This window comes from Cibotium barometz, chromosome 3 (genome assembly GCF_041138505.1).
Source record: "Cibotium barometz isolate CiBa-2024 chromosome 3, ASM4113850v1, whole genome shotgun sequence".
NCBI classification, from domain to species: Eukaryota; Viridiplantae; Streptophyta; class Polypodiopsida; order Cyatheales; family Cibotiaceae; genus Cibotium; species Cibotium barometz.
In genome coordinates, this window is record NC_141048.1 from 68,428,332 (window position 1) to 68,443,564 (window position 15,233).

At 48.8% G+C, this 15,233-nt stretch overlaps 1 protein-coding gene across 1 annotated transcript in view; it reads right to left on the reverse strand.

Moving 5' to 3' along the window:
- LOC147640456 (sulfate transporter 4.1, chloroplastic-like) overlaps nucleotides 1–15,233 on the reverse strand; it is a 186,622-nt gene that overhangs the window by 46,247 nt on the left and 125,142 nt on the right. The window contains exons 8-10 of the mRNA XM_086825348.1: nucleotides 6,858–6,985; nucleotides 988–1,029; nucleotides 746–862 (exon numbers count right to left, since the gene is read on the reverse strand). Of these exons, the coding sequence (XP_086681474.1) occupies nucleotides 746–862; nucleotides 988–1,029; nucleotides 6,858–6,985 (287 nt within the window). The remainder of the gene's footprint in view (nucleotides 1–745; nucleotides 863–987; nucleotides 1,030–6,857; nucleotides 6,986–15,233) is intronic.

Genomic DNA, 15,233 nt, shown 5'->3' on the forward strand with positions numbered 1-15,233 from the left:
GACTCTCGTGTAAATTTCATTGATAATATACTGTTCATGGATTTACCCAAAAAAAAAAAGTGTGTGTGTAGCAGACAGGCTGTTATAGCATGGACTCTCAACTGATATGGATACGCAAAAAGGGCCTTGTTAAACATTATCGTTTAAAAGACAATTCCCTGCATAGATTGAAAGTTGGTCTCCAAGAAAGCAGGGCACAAAAACTCACCCTTGTATTATTTCAACAGGCTTCGCGATGAATAATTTTTATGACAGAAAATCTTGAACTCCTAGTGTATGGATGGTTTTAAGTCACAAATCATGGCCTTGAAGCATTTGAATGACAATGGGAAAGAAAGCCTTGGGTAATCTCCATGATCCACTATTCAAACGGCCTTCTGACAAGCCTTTGAGAACGTCTGCCTAAGAAATTGTTGTTGGATATAGGCCAGAAGAATCTTACATTACTGAATACATTCTTGATTCGAAAGATACCTCCCATTGGATAGATTAACTAAGTTTACCTTGCCTTGTTAGTTTCCTAAATGAAGCAAGTTTAAACTTGTATTGCTTGAGCTTTATTTGACCTCCCATACAGCAAAAACAGTTGCACTCCATATGTGGTAACATGCATGCCAACAACTCCTTGAATTGTAGTTAAGAATTGACAAATAATCACTACTACACTTCAAATCAAAATCATGTTCACAGTAACTGTCAAAAGTGAGCCTGAAAGCTTTTAGTTGTTGCAGGATCAGAAACTCACTGCAATAAGCACGCCAATCTCAATACCAAAAAATAGAGTGTTGATGGAAGCGGCTATCCACAACAAAAAGTCACGTTTGTCCACATGCCAAAGAAATATTGGCTCATCATAGTCTATCTATGCCCATGCAAAAACACACAAAATTCAGTTGTAAAAATAATTTTACAACGATAAAACCCCAGAGTAACATGCTAGACAAACAACTGGTATGTATCTATGTGCAATCAGAAAATAGTACCTACCAAACCAAGGACAGCTGACACAACGATGGCTGCCAAGGTGCACTGTGCACATGTAAACACAACATAATTGTCAGCAGCCAGGTCGCACGGCTTTGCCATATACCAACAAACCACCCACATGAGAAGACATTTCCACTTCTTGCAACTTAATTAGTGGAGATAAGATATTCGTATTCTATAGCAAACAGTTACTGAGCATCACCAATCTGTCAAAATGTCAGCAGCATACTTGGTATTATTAATCTATTTAACAATCTCTGAAATGCATGTCAGCTGCAGGGACAATCGTGGATGCTTCTTCCAGGCCAGGGTTGCACTAGTAAGTCTTGCTAAGCAGGGTGTAAGCAAGGGTTAGGCTGCTGATTTAATCTTCTGACTAGATATCAGCCTTGCTGACGTGACATCTTGAAAGCTGTAGATGATAAATATCAGCTTGCTTCTATAGAAGTGAAATTATGAGGGCATTTATAAGCTTACTCGGAACAGATGAGAATATCTGGGTCAAAGTTGCAAGAGTGCTCTAATATTTCAGCTTGACAGTTTAAGAGCAGTATGATTCAGTGCACTCGCTCCTGAGTTCCCGCACCCCCCTGTCTGCTTTTCCCCCTGCGACCCTCCCTCCTCCTGCGCTCGTGCCTGCGCCCACCCACCCCCCCTTTTTGTGTTCCTGCGCCAGCCCCCTCCCTGCCTTTTCTGCTGTGCCCCCCACCCCCCCAAAAGCCCTCTCCCTTTCCCCTCCGCCCTGCCTCCCCTTCCCTTCCTTGGCTGCCACACCACCCTCCCTCCCTTCCCCATCCCTTATCTTCTCTCCTCTTTCCCGTTTTAGCCTCCCTTCCTCTCCCCTTCTCCTCCCCATTTCCCTGTTACCCCTTCCTCACAGGTTGTTCTTCAGGTTCTTCGGGACGTTTTTTCACTTCGGCAAGTCTTGGCGATTTCTGGTCTTCAACCCCAGGAGGACTCCATGGCAGCCGCTCCATCATTCCCGGCCGAGGCCACCGTTGCTTGCATATCCTTCTCCGAAGCGGATTTTCAGGGTCTCGCCACAACTGTTGCAATGTTAGAGGACTCCACTTTGGTTTGCAAAATTGTTGGTAGCCGCCCCGCGCGTGGACAACTCAGGGATCTTTTATAGGCGAGCCTGCAAAGATTACTGACATTCACCCTCTGGGGCACGGCTACTACCAGATGGAGTTCAACTCGCCAATGGCGTCAGACCGAGTCATGCAACTGAGCCCCCTTGCATCGCATACGGCACAGGCCTTTTTTGCGCGGTGGAAGCACGGCTTTGATCCTGCGTCTGACCCTCTGGTTGCCGTGTAGGGCTTTCCAGTGACAGTTTGCTTCCCAGGCCTCATGAAGGAATACCTTCCTCTTCTTCCGGTGATTGGTGGTGCCATCGAGAGAGTGATGGAGTCCCCCCCCCCCCCCCCCCCCAACCGCTGCCTCGGCCCTCGCACAGGCAACCATGATTCCATCCCTTCGCATCTGTGTGGCCTCGTCGGATTGAGTGCCTCACTGCATATCCATTCCTAGCCTACAGGGCGACCCCATCCAGCAGCGCATGGAGTATTCAAGCCTTCCAGGCCAATGCTTCATTTGAAGGCAGCTGGGCCATTTAGCCAAAGCTTGCCCTCGTCGGCAGCCCAAGAGACTGCCTCCGGAGGTTCCTGCCCCCGTTCCTCATTTAGATCTTCCCTAGGGGGCAAAAAGAGAGGTGGGTTCTTAGGCAGTGGAGCACCAGGACCCGTCTACAGGTGACCCAGCTACCGGCGAATGGTGGACGGTTGGCCTGCGCCTGGGCCGCCAACCGACCACTAGAGCTGAGCGTCGCCGTCGAGCGCGCCGAAGCTGGCAGATCTCTAGTTGGCCCCTGTGCCCGAGTCACTAGCCGACCACTTGAGCGTCGCCGCCGAGCGCGCCAAGCTGGTACATCTCAGGAGGATTTGGTTCTATCAGAGAACCATTTCAAGCATTTATCCCACCTTCTAGGTGGCGACGGGCCCCCTCCAGCCACGGAGCAAGCCCCTCTATCCCCACCGGTTTGGCAGCCATTCCCTCATCGTGATCCCCCCCTGGCCCTCAGTACCCTATGAGACCAGCAGACCTCTTCGAGCCCCCGGCGAGCTCCCCCCAGCAGCCTACCTCTCCAACGGATCTATCTCCGCAGCACCCCTCTCTGGTTTCACCCCCCCGCCCTCCCTCGCCGCCTCCCCTGCCGCCGCCGCCTCCTCCTCCTCCATCCTCGACACCCACTCTACCCGCAGCAGTTCACCCAGCTCCGTCGTCCTCATCCGAGCCCTCCCTCCCTCCCCCTTCCTCCTCTCCAGAGAGTTCTCATCGCCCCCCAACAACCCCCGATCCGGAGCGGCGGCTGTCGGCGAGTTCTGTCTGCCGTTTGATTCACCGTTTCTCTAAGCCAGTTGAGATGATCATTTTCGCATGCCCGATGAGGGCTCTCCCGCCTAAGTCCCCAAGTGGGGCCCCCAAGATCTTGGGGCTGCCTGTGGATTATAGTTTCTTCTAATGTCTGCCGGTGGAGGGGACAGATATGTTTGAGGAGACAGTGGCCCACATTCGGGTATGCGTGGTCTTTCGCCACTCCAGACCGGCTACGCCAGATAATGGCACGATGATCTTCTCCCTCTCTTGAGTGCAGCCCCAAGTATGAAGTGGACACGCGCAAGAGGGTCTGGTGGCACACGATGGAGGTGGTTCCCCCTTCTCTTTTGTCATTCTTATTGACACCATTCACTGCTGGGAAGTTGGCAGAGGCATTGATTGCAATTCCCAAGGGCAAATGCCCGGGGGCGAACGGGCTTCCTGTCTCTTTCTTTCTTCGTCATTAGGATCTCATGGAAGGCGGCCTTCGAGCTGCCCTCAATGAGATTATGATCACAGGGGCCATGCCAGGGAGGCTCTCAGAGGGATTGATTCATTTGATTCCCAAGTGGAGACCCATCACTCTTCTAGGGACAACCTATAAAATTTTGGACGAGGCCATCAGCAAGAGACTTCAACCTTTTCTTTCAGACGTGATCCACAACACTCAGACTAGCTTTGTTCACGATCGGAGTTTTTTGGACAACATCTTTACCTTCTGGGAGGTAACAGCTTCTACCAGGATGCACCAGCAGGACCTCATTGTGCTACTCCTCGACTTTGAGAAAGCTTATGATAGGGTGGATTGCAGCTTTCCGGAGGGCACAATGAGGATGGGATTCCCCATGGAGTGGATTCGTGGAGTCTCAGGACTTTACTCAGCCTCACATAGCCAGGTTCTCATTCAGGGAGCCCGTGGCGACAGATTCCCCTCTCCTGCTTGGTTAGACAAGGCTGTCCTCAGGCACCGTACCTCTTCCTCTTCGTTGCCGAGGCCATGAGTAGTTTTCTCTCCGCCCAGGAGACCGGGCTTCAGGGATTGCATCTTCCCCTCCGCGCGCAGGAGGAACTGCTGGACTCAGAGTTTGCAGACAACACAATAGCTTTCCTTGCAGGAGATGTGGGGAATCTCCAAAGATTCGCGGAGGTGATCGAGATTTTTTGTCGCGCATCAAGAGCGCAGATCAACTAGCACAAGTCGTGTGATTTTTGGGTAGGCTCAGCACCCGCCCCAACTTGGCGACCAAATAAGGCTTTCCAGTGGATCCCAAGGGACACTCCAGTTTGTCATCTCGATTGCGAAGTCGGCATTGATATCTCTCCCGAACAACAACTCATCCTGCTTCTTTTGAGCATTCAAAAGAAGCTTTTATATTGGAGCTCGGCAAGGAGGCAGAGTGGTGGTTGGCAAACCACGCACTTCTAGCCACCATGTGGTACATCAATTCGTGCTAGGCCTTATGTATTGGCCAGGTACAACGACTGATCCGGAACTTCTTATGGGCCGGCAGTGATGGGAGGCTAGCAAGGGCCAAGGTGGCATGGAGAGTGATCATTTAGCCACGCCGCAGAGGGGGGCTAGGCCTCACCGACCCTGCTATCCAGAGTCGTGCCTTGCTAGGCAAGCTGATTGTTAGAGGACTCCTTCCTGGTGGCGAGCCTTGGAAGGATTTCCTATTGGCCCGGATTTCAGCCCGCACTCCGAGTCTTGGGGGCCCTTGGCCGCATGTACCAGATGGCTCTTCACAAAAATGCGACCCGTGGTTTTAGCCCAGCTTTTGAGGACAGATTTGCAACCAAATAACTTCGTGCTTGGGATCATCTCACGCCAGCCCTCAAACAGATAGCTCCAATTGCCTCAGAGGAGCGGCTTCGGCAGCCTTTGGTCTGGAACCCCTAATCCGTTTACCCACTAGCCACATGTTAGGGTCCCAACCGCATGTATCTCGGGGCACCTTGAGCATGGGACCAGCCATGTCTCTTGAAGATTGGATTGCACACAGGCAGTTACCCCCGAAGGTGCAGGGGATCCGTCGTAGAGATAGGCTCAGCATCGACATTGACTCAGCTATCCCTCAGGAGTGCCTAACTCCTATCCCAGACCCGACCTCCCCAATGTGGCTAGGCGTGTTTACCAGACACGATATCCTCGTCCACGGAGCAGATGAGGACAGTGGTCTGCTCACTTTTTCTATTGGATCCCATAGCAGACTAGAGAGATCTGAGCTTCCTTTGGAGGATTTTAGTTGCTGCACCTTGCAGAGGGTGAGGGTGATTGGTTTTCGGGCACGGGAATGGCACATAGACCTAGCACCAGCCAAGTTGGCCAGGGAGAGATTATGGCGGCTATGGATATCGGAGTGCCGACCTCTCACACGCCTTCAGTGGGTAGGAGAGTGGACTTGGCATGATCCCGCAAATCGGGAGGAGACTCTAAATGCGCCCTTCTTTGCATATACACTACGACTAGGCTATAGGATCCAGATGTTTGAGATAGATGGCACACCAGCAACAGCAGCACATTGGCAGTCTCAGGGCCTATAACAGTGCTTCCTTTCTTATTTCTGGCAGAGCCTTTGGAACAGATTTTGGCCTAGAGAGATCACCCTCTTTCTTTCTTTCTTTGATGGCACACAAGAGTTTGGCAGTCGCTACTTGGCTCGCAGTTGGAGGTCGGCCAGCAGCTTGCCCGCAATGCGGCCACCCTCATGAGTCTCAGAGCCATTGCCTTTGGGATTTCCCGAAGGCTTAGCAGATTTGGCAGCGGATTCTCCGCATCTTCGCTATGGACAGGGCATCGACCCGGATCATTACATGGGACACTGTCGCTTGGGCTGGAGTGGTCGGGCTTATGAGGAGGATGGGGGAGGGCTAGCCCTTCAGGTCTCTCACCATCGTATTGCAGTAGTACCAGTCACAGCCCCACCTACAGGCGACTGGCAACCAGGCTCATGCCAGAGATGGGAGATTTGTAGTAGCATAGCAGCCTAGCACATTTGGCGTGCTAGATGCAGCGAGGCCATCGAGGGTACCCACACTCCGCCGGCTGAGACCATCAGGAGCATAGGGCTCCATATCATTCACACCCTTCGCGGTTTGTGGGGGAAGTTACAAGGAGGTTCTGACCACATGCAGAAGCGGCAGGAAGCTTTCTTGTGGCTATGGAGGCCTGGCCCTTTCCTCACAAATAGAGGCGGTGACCCCATTTGGCATTACAGACCAATTGTGTGGTTGTTCCCATCCCCCCCCCCCCCCCCCCCCCCCCCCCTTTGTATGAGATAGCCTTCTCCTCACAAAACAGTCAGCCAAAGGAGAAGTGTCTCCTCCCCTTTGGATCACTTGCTTTTCGTCCTTAAAAGAGGTGAGTTCACTTTTAGCCCTTCGTGGTTGTATCTAGCCCTTCGTGGCACTAATAAAAGGATCTTCTTCTCGAAAAAAGAGCAATATGATTCACATTAAACACCAAAAATAAATGAGTAGCTTTAGTATACCTGAGGAACATGTGCAAAAACTGAGGTCAAGAAGAGAAGAGCTGCTCCCATCACCAATCCTGTTATGATTCCTGCAAGCCCCGTCTTTGCTCCACTTTCATTGTTGACAGCAGACCTTGAAAAGGATCCTGCATGAAAGCCAATCAGAAAAGAGAATTGTAAAGCTAATGAAGTCTCATTAAGTGTTCAGCATACACAACTCAAAAATCTGTCCCTCTATGTCACATAGACTTTTGAAAACCTGTCACAATCTTATCCCCCCCTCCCCCCGCCGAGTAACAAACACCCTTTAGGATCCTACCCCCCCCATATGGCTCGGAATTTCACTCAGCATGACATCCCCCTGGCAGTCCTTGGTTCAGATGGGGAGCAAGCTCTCATCTTTTCAATTGGTCCTCAGGGCTGACTGACCGTTTCCCCCGCAGAGGATTTCAGTGGGTAGAGATCCGCCGACAGCAGGATGCATGGACCAAACCTTTCCCACATCGATAGATTCTATGTGGATGAGTGGGCTTGCAGTCACGGAGGCATGAATGGTATTATTGCAGGCACCACTCTCTCGAACCATATCCCAGTTCTCCTACACCTAAGAGGATCCATGGAGACTAGAGCGGCAGTAGAGTGTCCGTATCCCAGAGAGCTTGATTCAGGATCCTGAGATTGGCAGGCGGATTGAGGAGATATGAGGAACTCTCTCTTTCAGGCAGGGCTCAGCTGCAGCAGAGGCTAAGGCAGCGAGAGAAAGAGTTTTGCAGTATACTCAGAAGGTGGTCTCACCAGGCTTGCAGATTTTCTTGTGCTCTCCCTTCTCGCGTGATGAGTTGTGTGAGGCCCTACCGGCCCTGCCTCACAAAAATTTCCCCGAAGAGGATAGCCTTCCGGTTTCCCTCTTCATTCTTCACTGGGATCTCATGGAGGATGGTTTCCAAGCCGCCTTCAACAAGTTCATGGCCTCTGGACAGATGCCGGAGAGGCTTTATGAGGGACTTATTCATTTGATTTCCAAGGAGGGAGGTGATCACTTGGAGGTACATCACTGGTGCCCCATCACCCTCCTTGGAGTGCCTACAAAATCCTTGCCAAAGACATCAGCCATTGCTTGCAGCCCCACCTCACCAATTTGATTCATGGCACCAAGACCCGTTTCATTCAGGATAGCAGCATCCTAGATAACATCTTCACTTTCTGAGAGGCAACCGCCACAGCTTGTGTTTGTCAGAACGACATGGCAGTTCGAGAAAGCCTATGACAGAGTTGACTAGAATTTCCTGGAGGGCACTATGCTTCGGATCGTGTTCCCGGCCTGCTGGATTAGAGGAGTGTCAACTTTGTATTCCACTGCCCACAGCCGCTTCCTCATTCAGGGGGCCAAAGGAAAGAGGTTTTTGTTTTCTAGATCAATTTGACAGGGATGCCCTCTTGCCCTTTTTGTGCTTCCTCTTTGTAGCTGAGGCTCTCCGCGTAGGGCACTGGACTTCAGGACCTTTGTCTCCCAACCAGGTCCCAGGAGAAGGTCTGATTTTGCAGATGACACAGCAGCATACCTTTCCAAAGAGGAAGGGATCTTCCGAGATTTTCACTAGCCATTGCGGACTTTTGCCTTGCTTCAGGTGTCCTGATTGACTGGCACAACTCGTGCAGTCTTTGGGTTGGATCCGCACCCACTCAGGCTTGGCGCCCAACTAAGTGTCTTTCCAATAGATTCCCAATGGCACCCTGGTCAGATATTTGGGATGTCAAGTAGGGATTGATATCTTGCTAGAGGAGCAGCTTGCCCCCCTTCTTTCGAGCATTCAGAAGAAGCTCCTTTACTGGAGCACTGCCGGTCTCTCCCTCACTGGCTGTGTGATTGTGGCTAACCAGGTGCTCATGACTACCATGTGGTACATTAATTCTTGTTGGGTATTCTCCCGGGCATGCCTTGGACAGGTGTAGCGTCTGATCAGAAACTTTCTAGGTGTAGGGACAAATGGCGGACCTACATAGACCAAAGTGGCATGAGGGTGATTATCCAGCCTCATCATCTGGGCAGTCTAGGCATCATTGATCAAGCTGGTCGTGAGAGGCCTCAGCCACGCCGGGAGCCTTTTCTTCTTGCACAGGTTTTCATGCTCATCAGTGGCACATTGACCCGCATCAGGCTAAGGTGGCCTGTGACAGTTCTTGGCAGCTTTGAGTCTGGGAAAGCCGACCATTGATCCATATTCACTGGGACCTGGTGAGTGGGAGTGGTGGGACCCCCTTAGCCCTGAAAGCCTGAACACCCCTTTCTTCCATAAGACAGCCAGGATGGGTTGCAGGATACAGATGCATGCTATAGATGGCAACCCAACAGGCATACCATTCAGCCTCCCAGGGCATTTCACCCTGATTCCTAGGAGATTTCTGGAAGCAATTGTGGGACAGCTTTTGGCCAAAGAAGGTCACACTGTTCCTCTGGCAGTTAGCCCACCACAGCCTCGTTGTTAACACTTGGTTGGCTATTGATGGTAGGCTAGCACATTGTATGCGGTGCAGCCACTCCCTGGAGTTGCAATGACACTGCCTTTCGGATTGCCCCAAAGCACAATACGTATGGCAAAAAGGATTCTTCATCTCTACACGACCAGGAGATCCACACCTTGTAACATCACATGGGGAGCAATTGCCTAGGTGACAACAGTGACCAGACACACCCTCCACTATGAGGAGGTAGTAGGAGGGCAAGCTCTCTGACTATCACTGCAAGATTGACACAATTCTGACTCCCAACCTGTCGTCTGAGATCTGGTCATCAAAGATGGGAGATAATCAGCAGCATTGCTGCATGGCATATATGGCTGACCCATTTTGAAGTGACGCCATCAAGTCCCCCCCCCCCCCCCCCCCCCCCCCGCCCCCCCCGGGTTTTGCCAAAAAGAAAAGAGAGTCCGTAAGTGCTATTTGGACTGATATCTTTCACCCCCTCCAAAAACATTGGGGGAAGCCGAGATTCAGATCACATGCATAGGCGGTTAGAGGCTTGCCAGGGACCCTTTCTTTCTGATCGGGATGGCAAGATCATATGGCACTACAGGCAGCCTGTTTTGTCTCCAACCCCAACCGCCCACACCCCCCCCCCCCCCCCCGCCCGCCCGCGACCCCTGTGGCTGGGATTGTAGGAAATATGAAAGCAAAAGCAAAACTAAAAATGAAACAAGAATAAATGAAAGACAAAGAGTTACCTTGAGATGAGTGTAGACAAGACACAAGATTGATACTTTCATTGATGTGACACCTACAATATATAGGTGAGAAGTACAAGATTGAGTAGACTGACTTATGGGATAAATGTAGAGATGCCACATGGCACTAGACTCAAGACACAAAGACTTAAGTGAAACTAGACTAGAAATAGTACACCTAGTGTGCACTTATTTCCAACACCCTCCTTAAGTGGACACTAGGAGGAAGACAAAAAAGACAAGACTAGAAGATAGACATAAAGACTGATAGACTGAGAGACTAGACATGAGAGACAAAAAGATCCTGAGACACCCCTCCTCAAGTGATATCCTCATATGGGTCCACAAGGGTAGGGACAAGATGGATCTAAAACAAGACACAGTCAGATTGATAGACAGATAGACAGACAACAGATAGATAGACAGACAAGACTAGATAGACAGAAGACTGACTGTAGAACTGACTGTAGACAAACAGATGGACCTTGAAGATAGACAGACAAGACTAGATAGACAGAAGACTGACTGTAGAACTGACTGTAGACAAACAGATGGACCTTGAAGACATCCCCTCCTCAAGGGCAATCTGTGCCTCTTGGGTAGGGACAAGAGAGAGGTCAAAAAAACATAATGAGTAAGACACTAGAACCCCTTGACCTACATCATCGGTGGTCAAAGTGATAGACAAGAAAAGGTGAAGTAATCAGAAAGCCCACTCCTCATCATGTGAGGAATGAACAGCAAGATCTGCTGATGTAGATGCTGCAGCAACATGGGCTGAGGTAGATGCAGGGGCTGATGTAGAGGTTTTAGAGTAGCAGTCCTTCTCCCAGTGATTATCGCGGCCACAAATGGTGCATGGATGAGCCTTGAAGCAGTCCTTCTCCAGATGATTAGTTTTCCCACAATGGGTGCAAGGCTTTCTTACTTTAGAACCTCCTTTCTTTGCTAAAAATGCAGTGTCAGTTACCTTTTGTTGTTTTGTTCTTTCCTCTTCTTGGAGAGCATTGATGATACCTTCAAGAGTAGGATTATTGTGATACTTGAAGGTAGTGACAAGAGTAGCATAGGTGTCAGGTAAGCTTTTGAGAAGCACAGCAATAGCAATGTCTTCGGAGATGGGGGACTTTACTGATGCAAGTTGAACCATAAGACTGCGAAAATAATTGACATGAGAGGCTATAGTAGCTCCCTCCTGCATATATAGATCAAAGAATGAGATCATAAGTGCAATCTTAGAGTTTTTAGAGCGGGGTCCAAAAAGGGTATCCAAAGTGATCCATGCTCGAGAAGCAGACTGTATGTCGGAGATGTGATGAATGTAATCATCTCCAAGACCGAGCAGGATGATAGCATAGGCTTTGTCATTCTTGGCAGTGGGGCATAAGTGATAACTTGCTCAATGTCGGAATCTTCGGGAGCAGCATGGTGAACAACGTCCCAAAGACCTTCTTTCATAAGATGGCACTTGATTTTGATTTGCCAAGTATGAAAGTTGGAGCCATTGAATTTGTCGATAGACATGAGAGAATGAGTAGAAGAGGCCATGTGGGAAGGTCTTACCTCTTGCTAAAATGCAAGGGCAGTGTCTATTCCCTTACAAGATTGAAGAAATGAATGAAAGAAGAGATCCAAACTGTTTTTAGAAGCCGGCTCTCTCACCACTTGTCAGGGCCATAGCATGTGACAGCCCATCGAAGCATGAGGAACTAGCAGTTTGCAGATATGAGGATAAGAAAAGGACTGATTAGCAAACTGAAGGAGACAATGCACAGTACCTTGTGGATTTTTCAAGAGGAAGCGATGGCAGAACTGAACTGCCTTTAGATGATGCGTAGCCTGTAGATGAAGAAACACCGCCTCCAGCAGATAGACGTAGGCTGCTGCAGAGGTGTAATACAGCAGTACAAGTGCTGCTCATCCAGAGAGGGAGGCCCGACAGTAGCTGCAGGTATGGAGTGATGCGCAAACTGTAGAGGATGAAGCGCCAGCAGCAGCAACTTGGAAAACAGGCCGGCGTAGGAGTGCGCAGCAGCTACTGGGAAACAGGCCGGCGCAGGGCGTAGGAGTGGACAGACAGTGCAGGCCGGCAGGCAACTATTCAGAATGTGAATAGGCTGGTCCCAAGAGTTGAGCGTAGCTAGGGAGATGGTGGGCTGAAGCTAGCTGAAGCTATGGTGGGCAACACAGGGCAAGAGCATCCTGCTCTGATACCATGTAGGAAATATGAAAGCAAAAGCAAAACTAAAAATGAAACAAGAATAAATGAAAGACAAAGAGTTACCTTGAGATGAGTGTAGACAAGACACAAGATTGATACTTTCATTGATGTGACACCTACAATATATAGGTGAGAAGTACAAGATTGAGTAGACTGACTTATGGGATAAATGTAGAGATGCCACATGGCACTAGACTCAAGACACAAAGACGTAAGTGAAACTAGACTAGAAATAGTACACCTAGTGTGCACTTATTTCCAATAGGGATTATCCCCACCTCATCTAAGGGTTCTGAGCATGTAACGGCTGTTTGCTAGTGACGAATGGAAGGATCTTTTGTCCGGGAAAAAATAAATAAATAAATCAGTTTCATCCATAGTTCCAATCGAATGCCCGATGAAGAAAAACGCTTCAAAGAATGATAGGTATGAAACAGTTTGCCTTAGCCTTACGTGGAATATCATTCGTCACCCCATCCATACCCCCCTGACCAGCCCTACCGTGGGTGCCTCCGGGCATTACCAATCTGAAATTATGAAATTATGCAGCTTGAACTTTGAACCATGAATGATGACAATGAAAATCTGAAATTCTGAAATTATGATGCATGAAATGTTGAATATTCTGGATTTCTGAAATTCTGAAAACGTTGAAAACATAACAGTTCGTAAACTAAATTCAGGGGCATCTAGGCTATAGCTCGTAACAAATATTGGAGACAAATCAAAATGTCCAAGTCTGGAGTCTGAATCGTGAGTCTGGAGTCTGAATCAAAATATCCTAAGTCTGGAGTCTAAATCATGACTCATCCTCGCAAGTCAAGAGTTGAGGACCGAGGCTTGGACCTCAACCAGATTCCTCATCCTGATCTTCCTACAGATGAGAAGGAGATGAAGCAATTTCATCATCATTTTTTTTTTTCAACAGAAAGGAGACTTTCATTAAGCATGAATAGACCAATCACGGCTACAAGCCGGAAAAAAAATCATCATCCCAGAATGTAGGGTGATCATAACGAATCTGGGGCACAAAGGTGCCAAGAGAGTATTGTGGGGTCGATGAGAAAAACATTCCTTGATCCCACTCCCTCATGAAAATAGTGCGCTTTACTTGTGCAGATCTGGATGGTCCTTGTATACAAGCCCATATGGCCATAAGACTCAAGAGAGTGAATAATATCTCCCCATAGGAATATCGAGTAGCATGCAATATTGGGCCACATCTCTACATATCATTATGACAGTGTCCAGATCCCTGCACTCGAAAAATATTTGTGGACCACTGAGTGAGCCAAGTAATACCATCCCAAGTAACAAAAATGGTATCTCTCCTCAATCTACTCATAAGCTGAGCTATAGAGCCCTAAATCCTTTGAGCAACTCTACACCCCCATATGCAATGTTGTACCGTCTCAAAAGCTACTAGGTATCTGGGGCAGGAGGGGTTTCCTCCAAAAATAGCCCTCCACTAATTAATGCCTAAGGCCATCATGTCAAAATAACCAAAAGAAGTGGGAGATCTAGCTCCTCCTACATGAGTGCCAAAGTCTATGCCAAATCATTTTTGAATTGACGGGACGATGTCATAACTCTCCCAGTACGGTCAAAGTGCAGGAGTCCTCTGAATCTGTCCAAGTAAAAGGAGCTTGGCATTACAGACAAGCTGAAAAAATGTTAACTCTTCATAGGATTGGTTGCATCAATCCACTCCCACTCACCAAGATCTCAATGTAGATATCTAATAGGATATCCACGATACAACCATAAGCACCGAGAGCCATGGGTCACAATATCAGGTGGAGGGTCAACATGCCAGTGCTTTCCCAAGCAATTAACTACTCTCACTAGATAAAGGGCAATGCTAGGAATAAACTCCTAGGAGTCACATTTCATCAATCTCCATCTTGGCTAGATAGAATAAAAAACACGATCTTCCTCATCCTAATCCAGCAAGGCTAACACCTTTAATGGCACTCCTGTCCTAAGGAAAACACCCGACCACCTAGGATGATATTGATCGCTAGTAATCCACTCATGAGGTATAGCTGCCTCAATTGATCGATCTGTCTAAGACTCCCTCTTAGAGGTGCTCGATGGATGCAAGTCTCTAATCCATAGGAAGATTTTTAAAAGTCTTCCAAGCAATAACTCTCGATGCACATCTCTCCCAGCCTGGCCACTGCATATATCAAGACACACCCAAAGGTCGCACAACCTCATCTTTAATGAGATCATTCCACATAATGAGCTGTCTATCAGCCTTATCCTCTGATCTAGGAAGCCCCTATCTCAAAAAAGATATCATGTTGCTCCAGGCTGTGATAATGGCAGCTATAAGCTGAAAGGAAGGTACCCTATACTCAGCTTCAGTAAAGATGAAATGTGAACTGAGCATCCAATCTCCGCCATCACGATGCGTACAACGTGTGGTGTGAAACATCAAGAAATTATTCCAAGGATCAGTGCCTAGAAGGAAGCCTCTAACCACTAACTTGCAAAGCAATGCTTTGCACTATATATTGAGATCTACAAAATTCAGCTCCCCTTCGTGTCTAGCATGTATAACAATCTCCCAAGCAACTCTAGCCCGAGTGATGCCTTCTCAAAGTCTAGCAATAGAATGGCTAAGGGCTGATTGCTTTCCTGAGCCCATTCAACCGCCTCCCAAAAAGAGAAGATATTATCAAAGATGCTTCTTCCTTGAAGGAACCCATTCTGCATATCATGAATCACATCCTGCAATACTGGCCTTGGCAAGTATTTTGTAGGCAGTCCCAAGCCATGTGATAGGCCTCCATTGATCAATATCCCATGGATGGGCAGGAGAGAAGGCAGACAAGGCGGATGGCAGGAAATCAGACGGCGGGCAGCAGGCAGAAGCCGCTCAGGTCCAGGGAGTGTAGGTGCGCAGCAGTACGGGGAGCTTTGCTCTCATCCCAAGCATGGGATTTT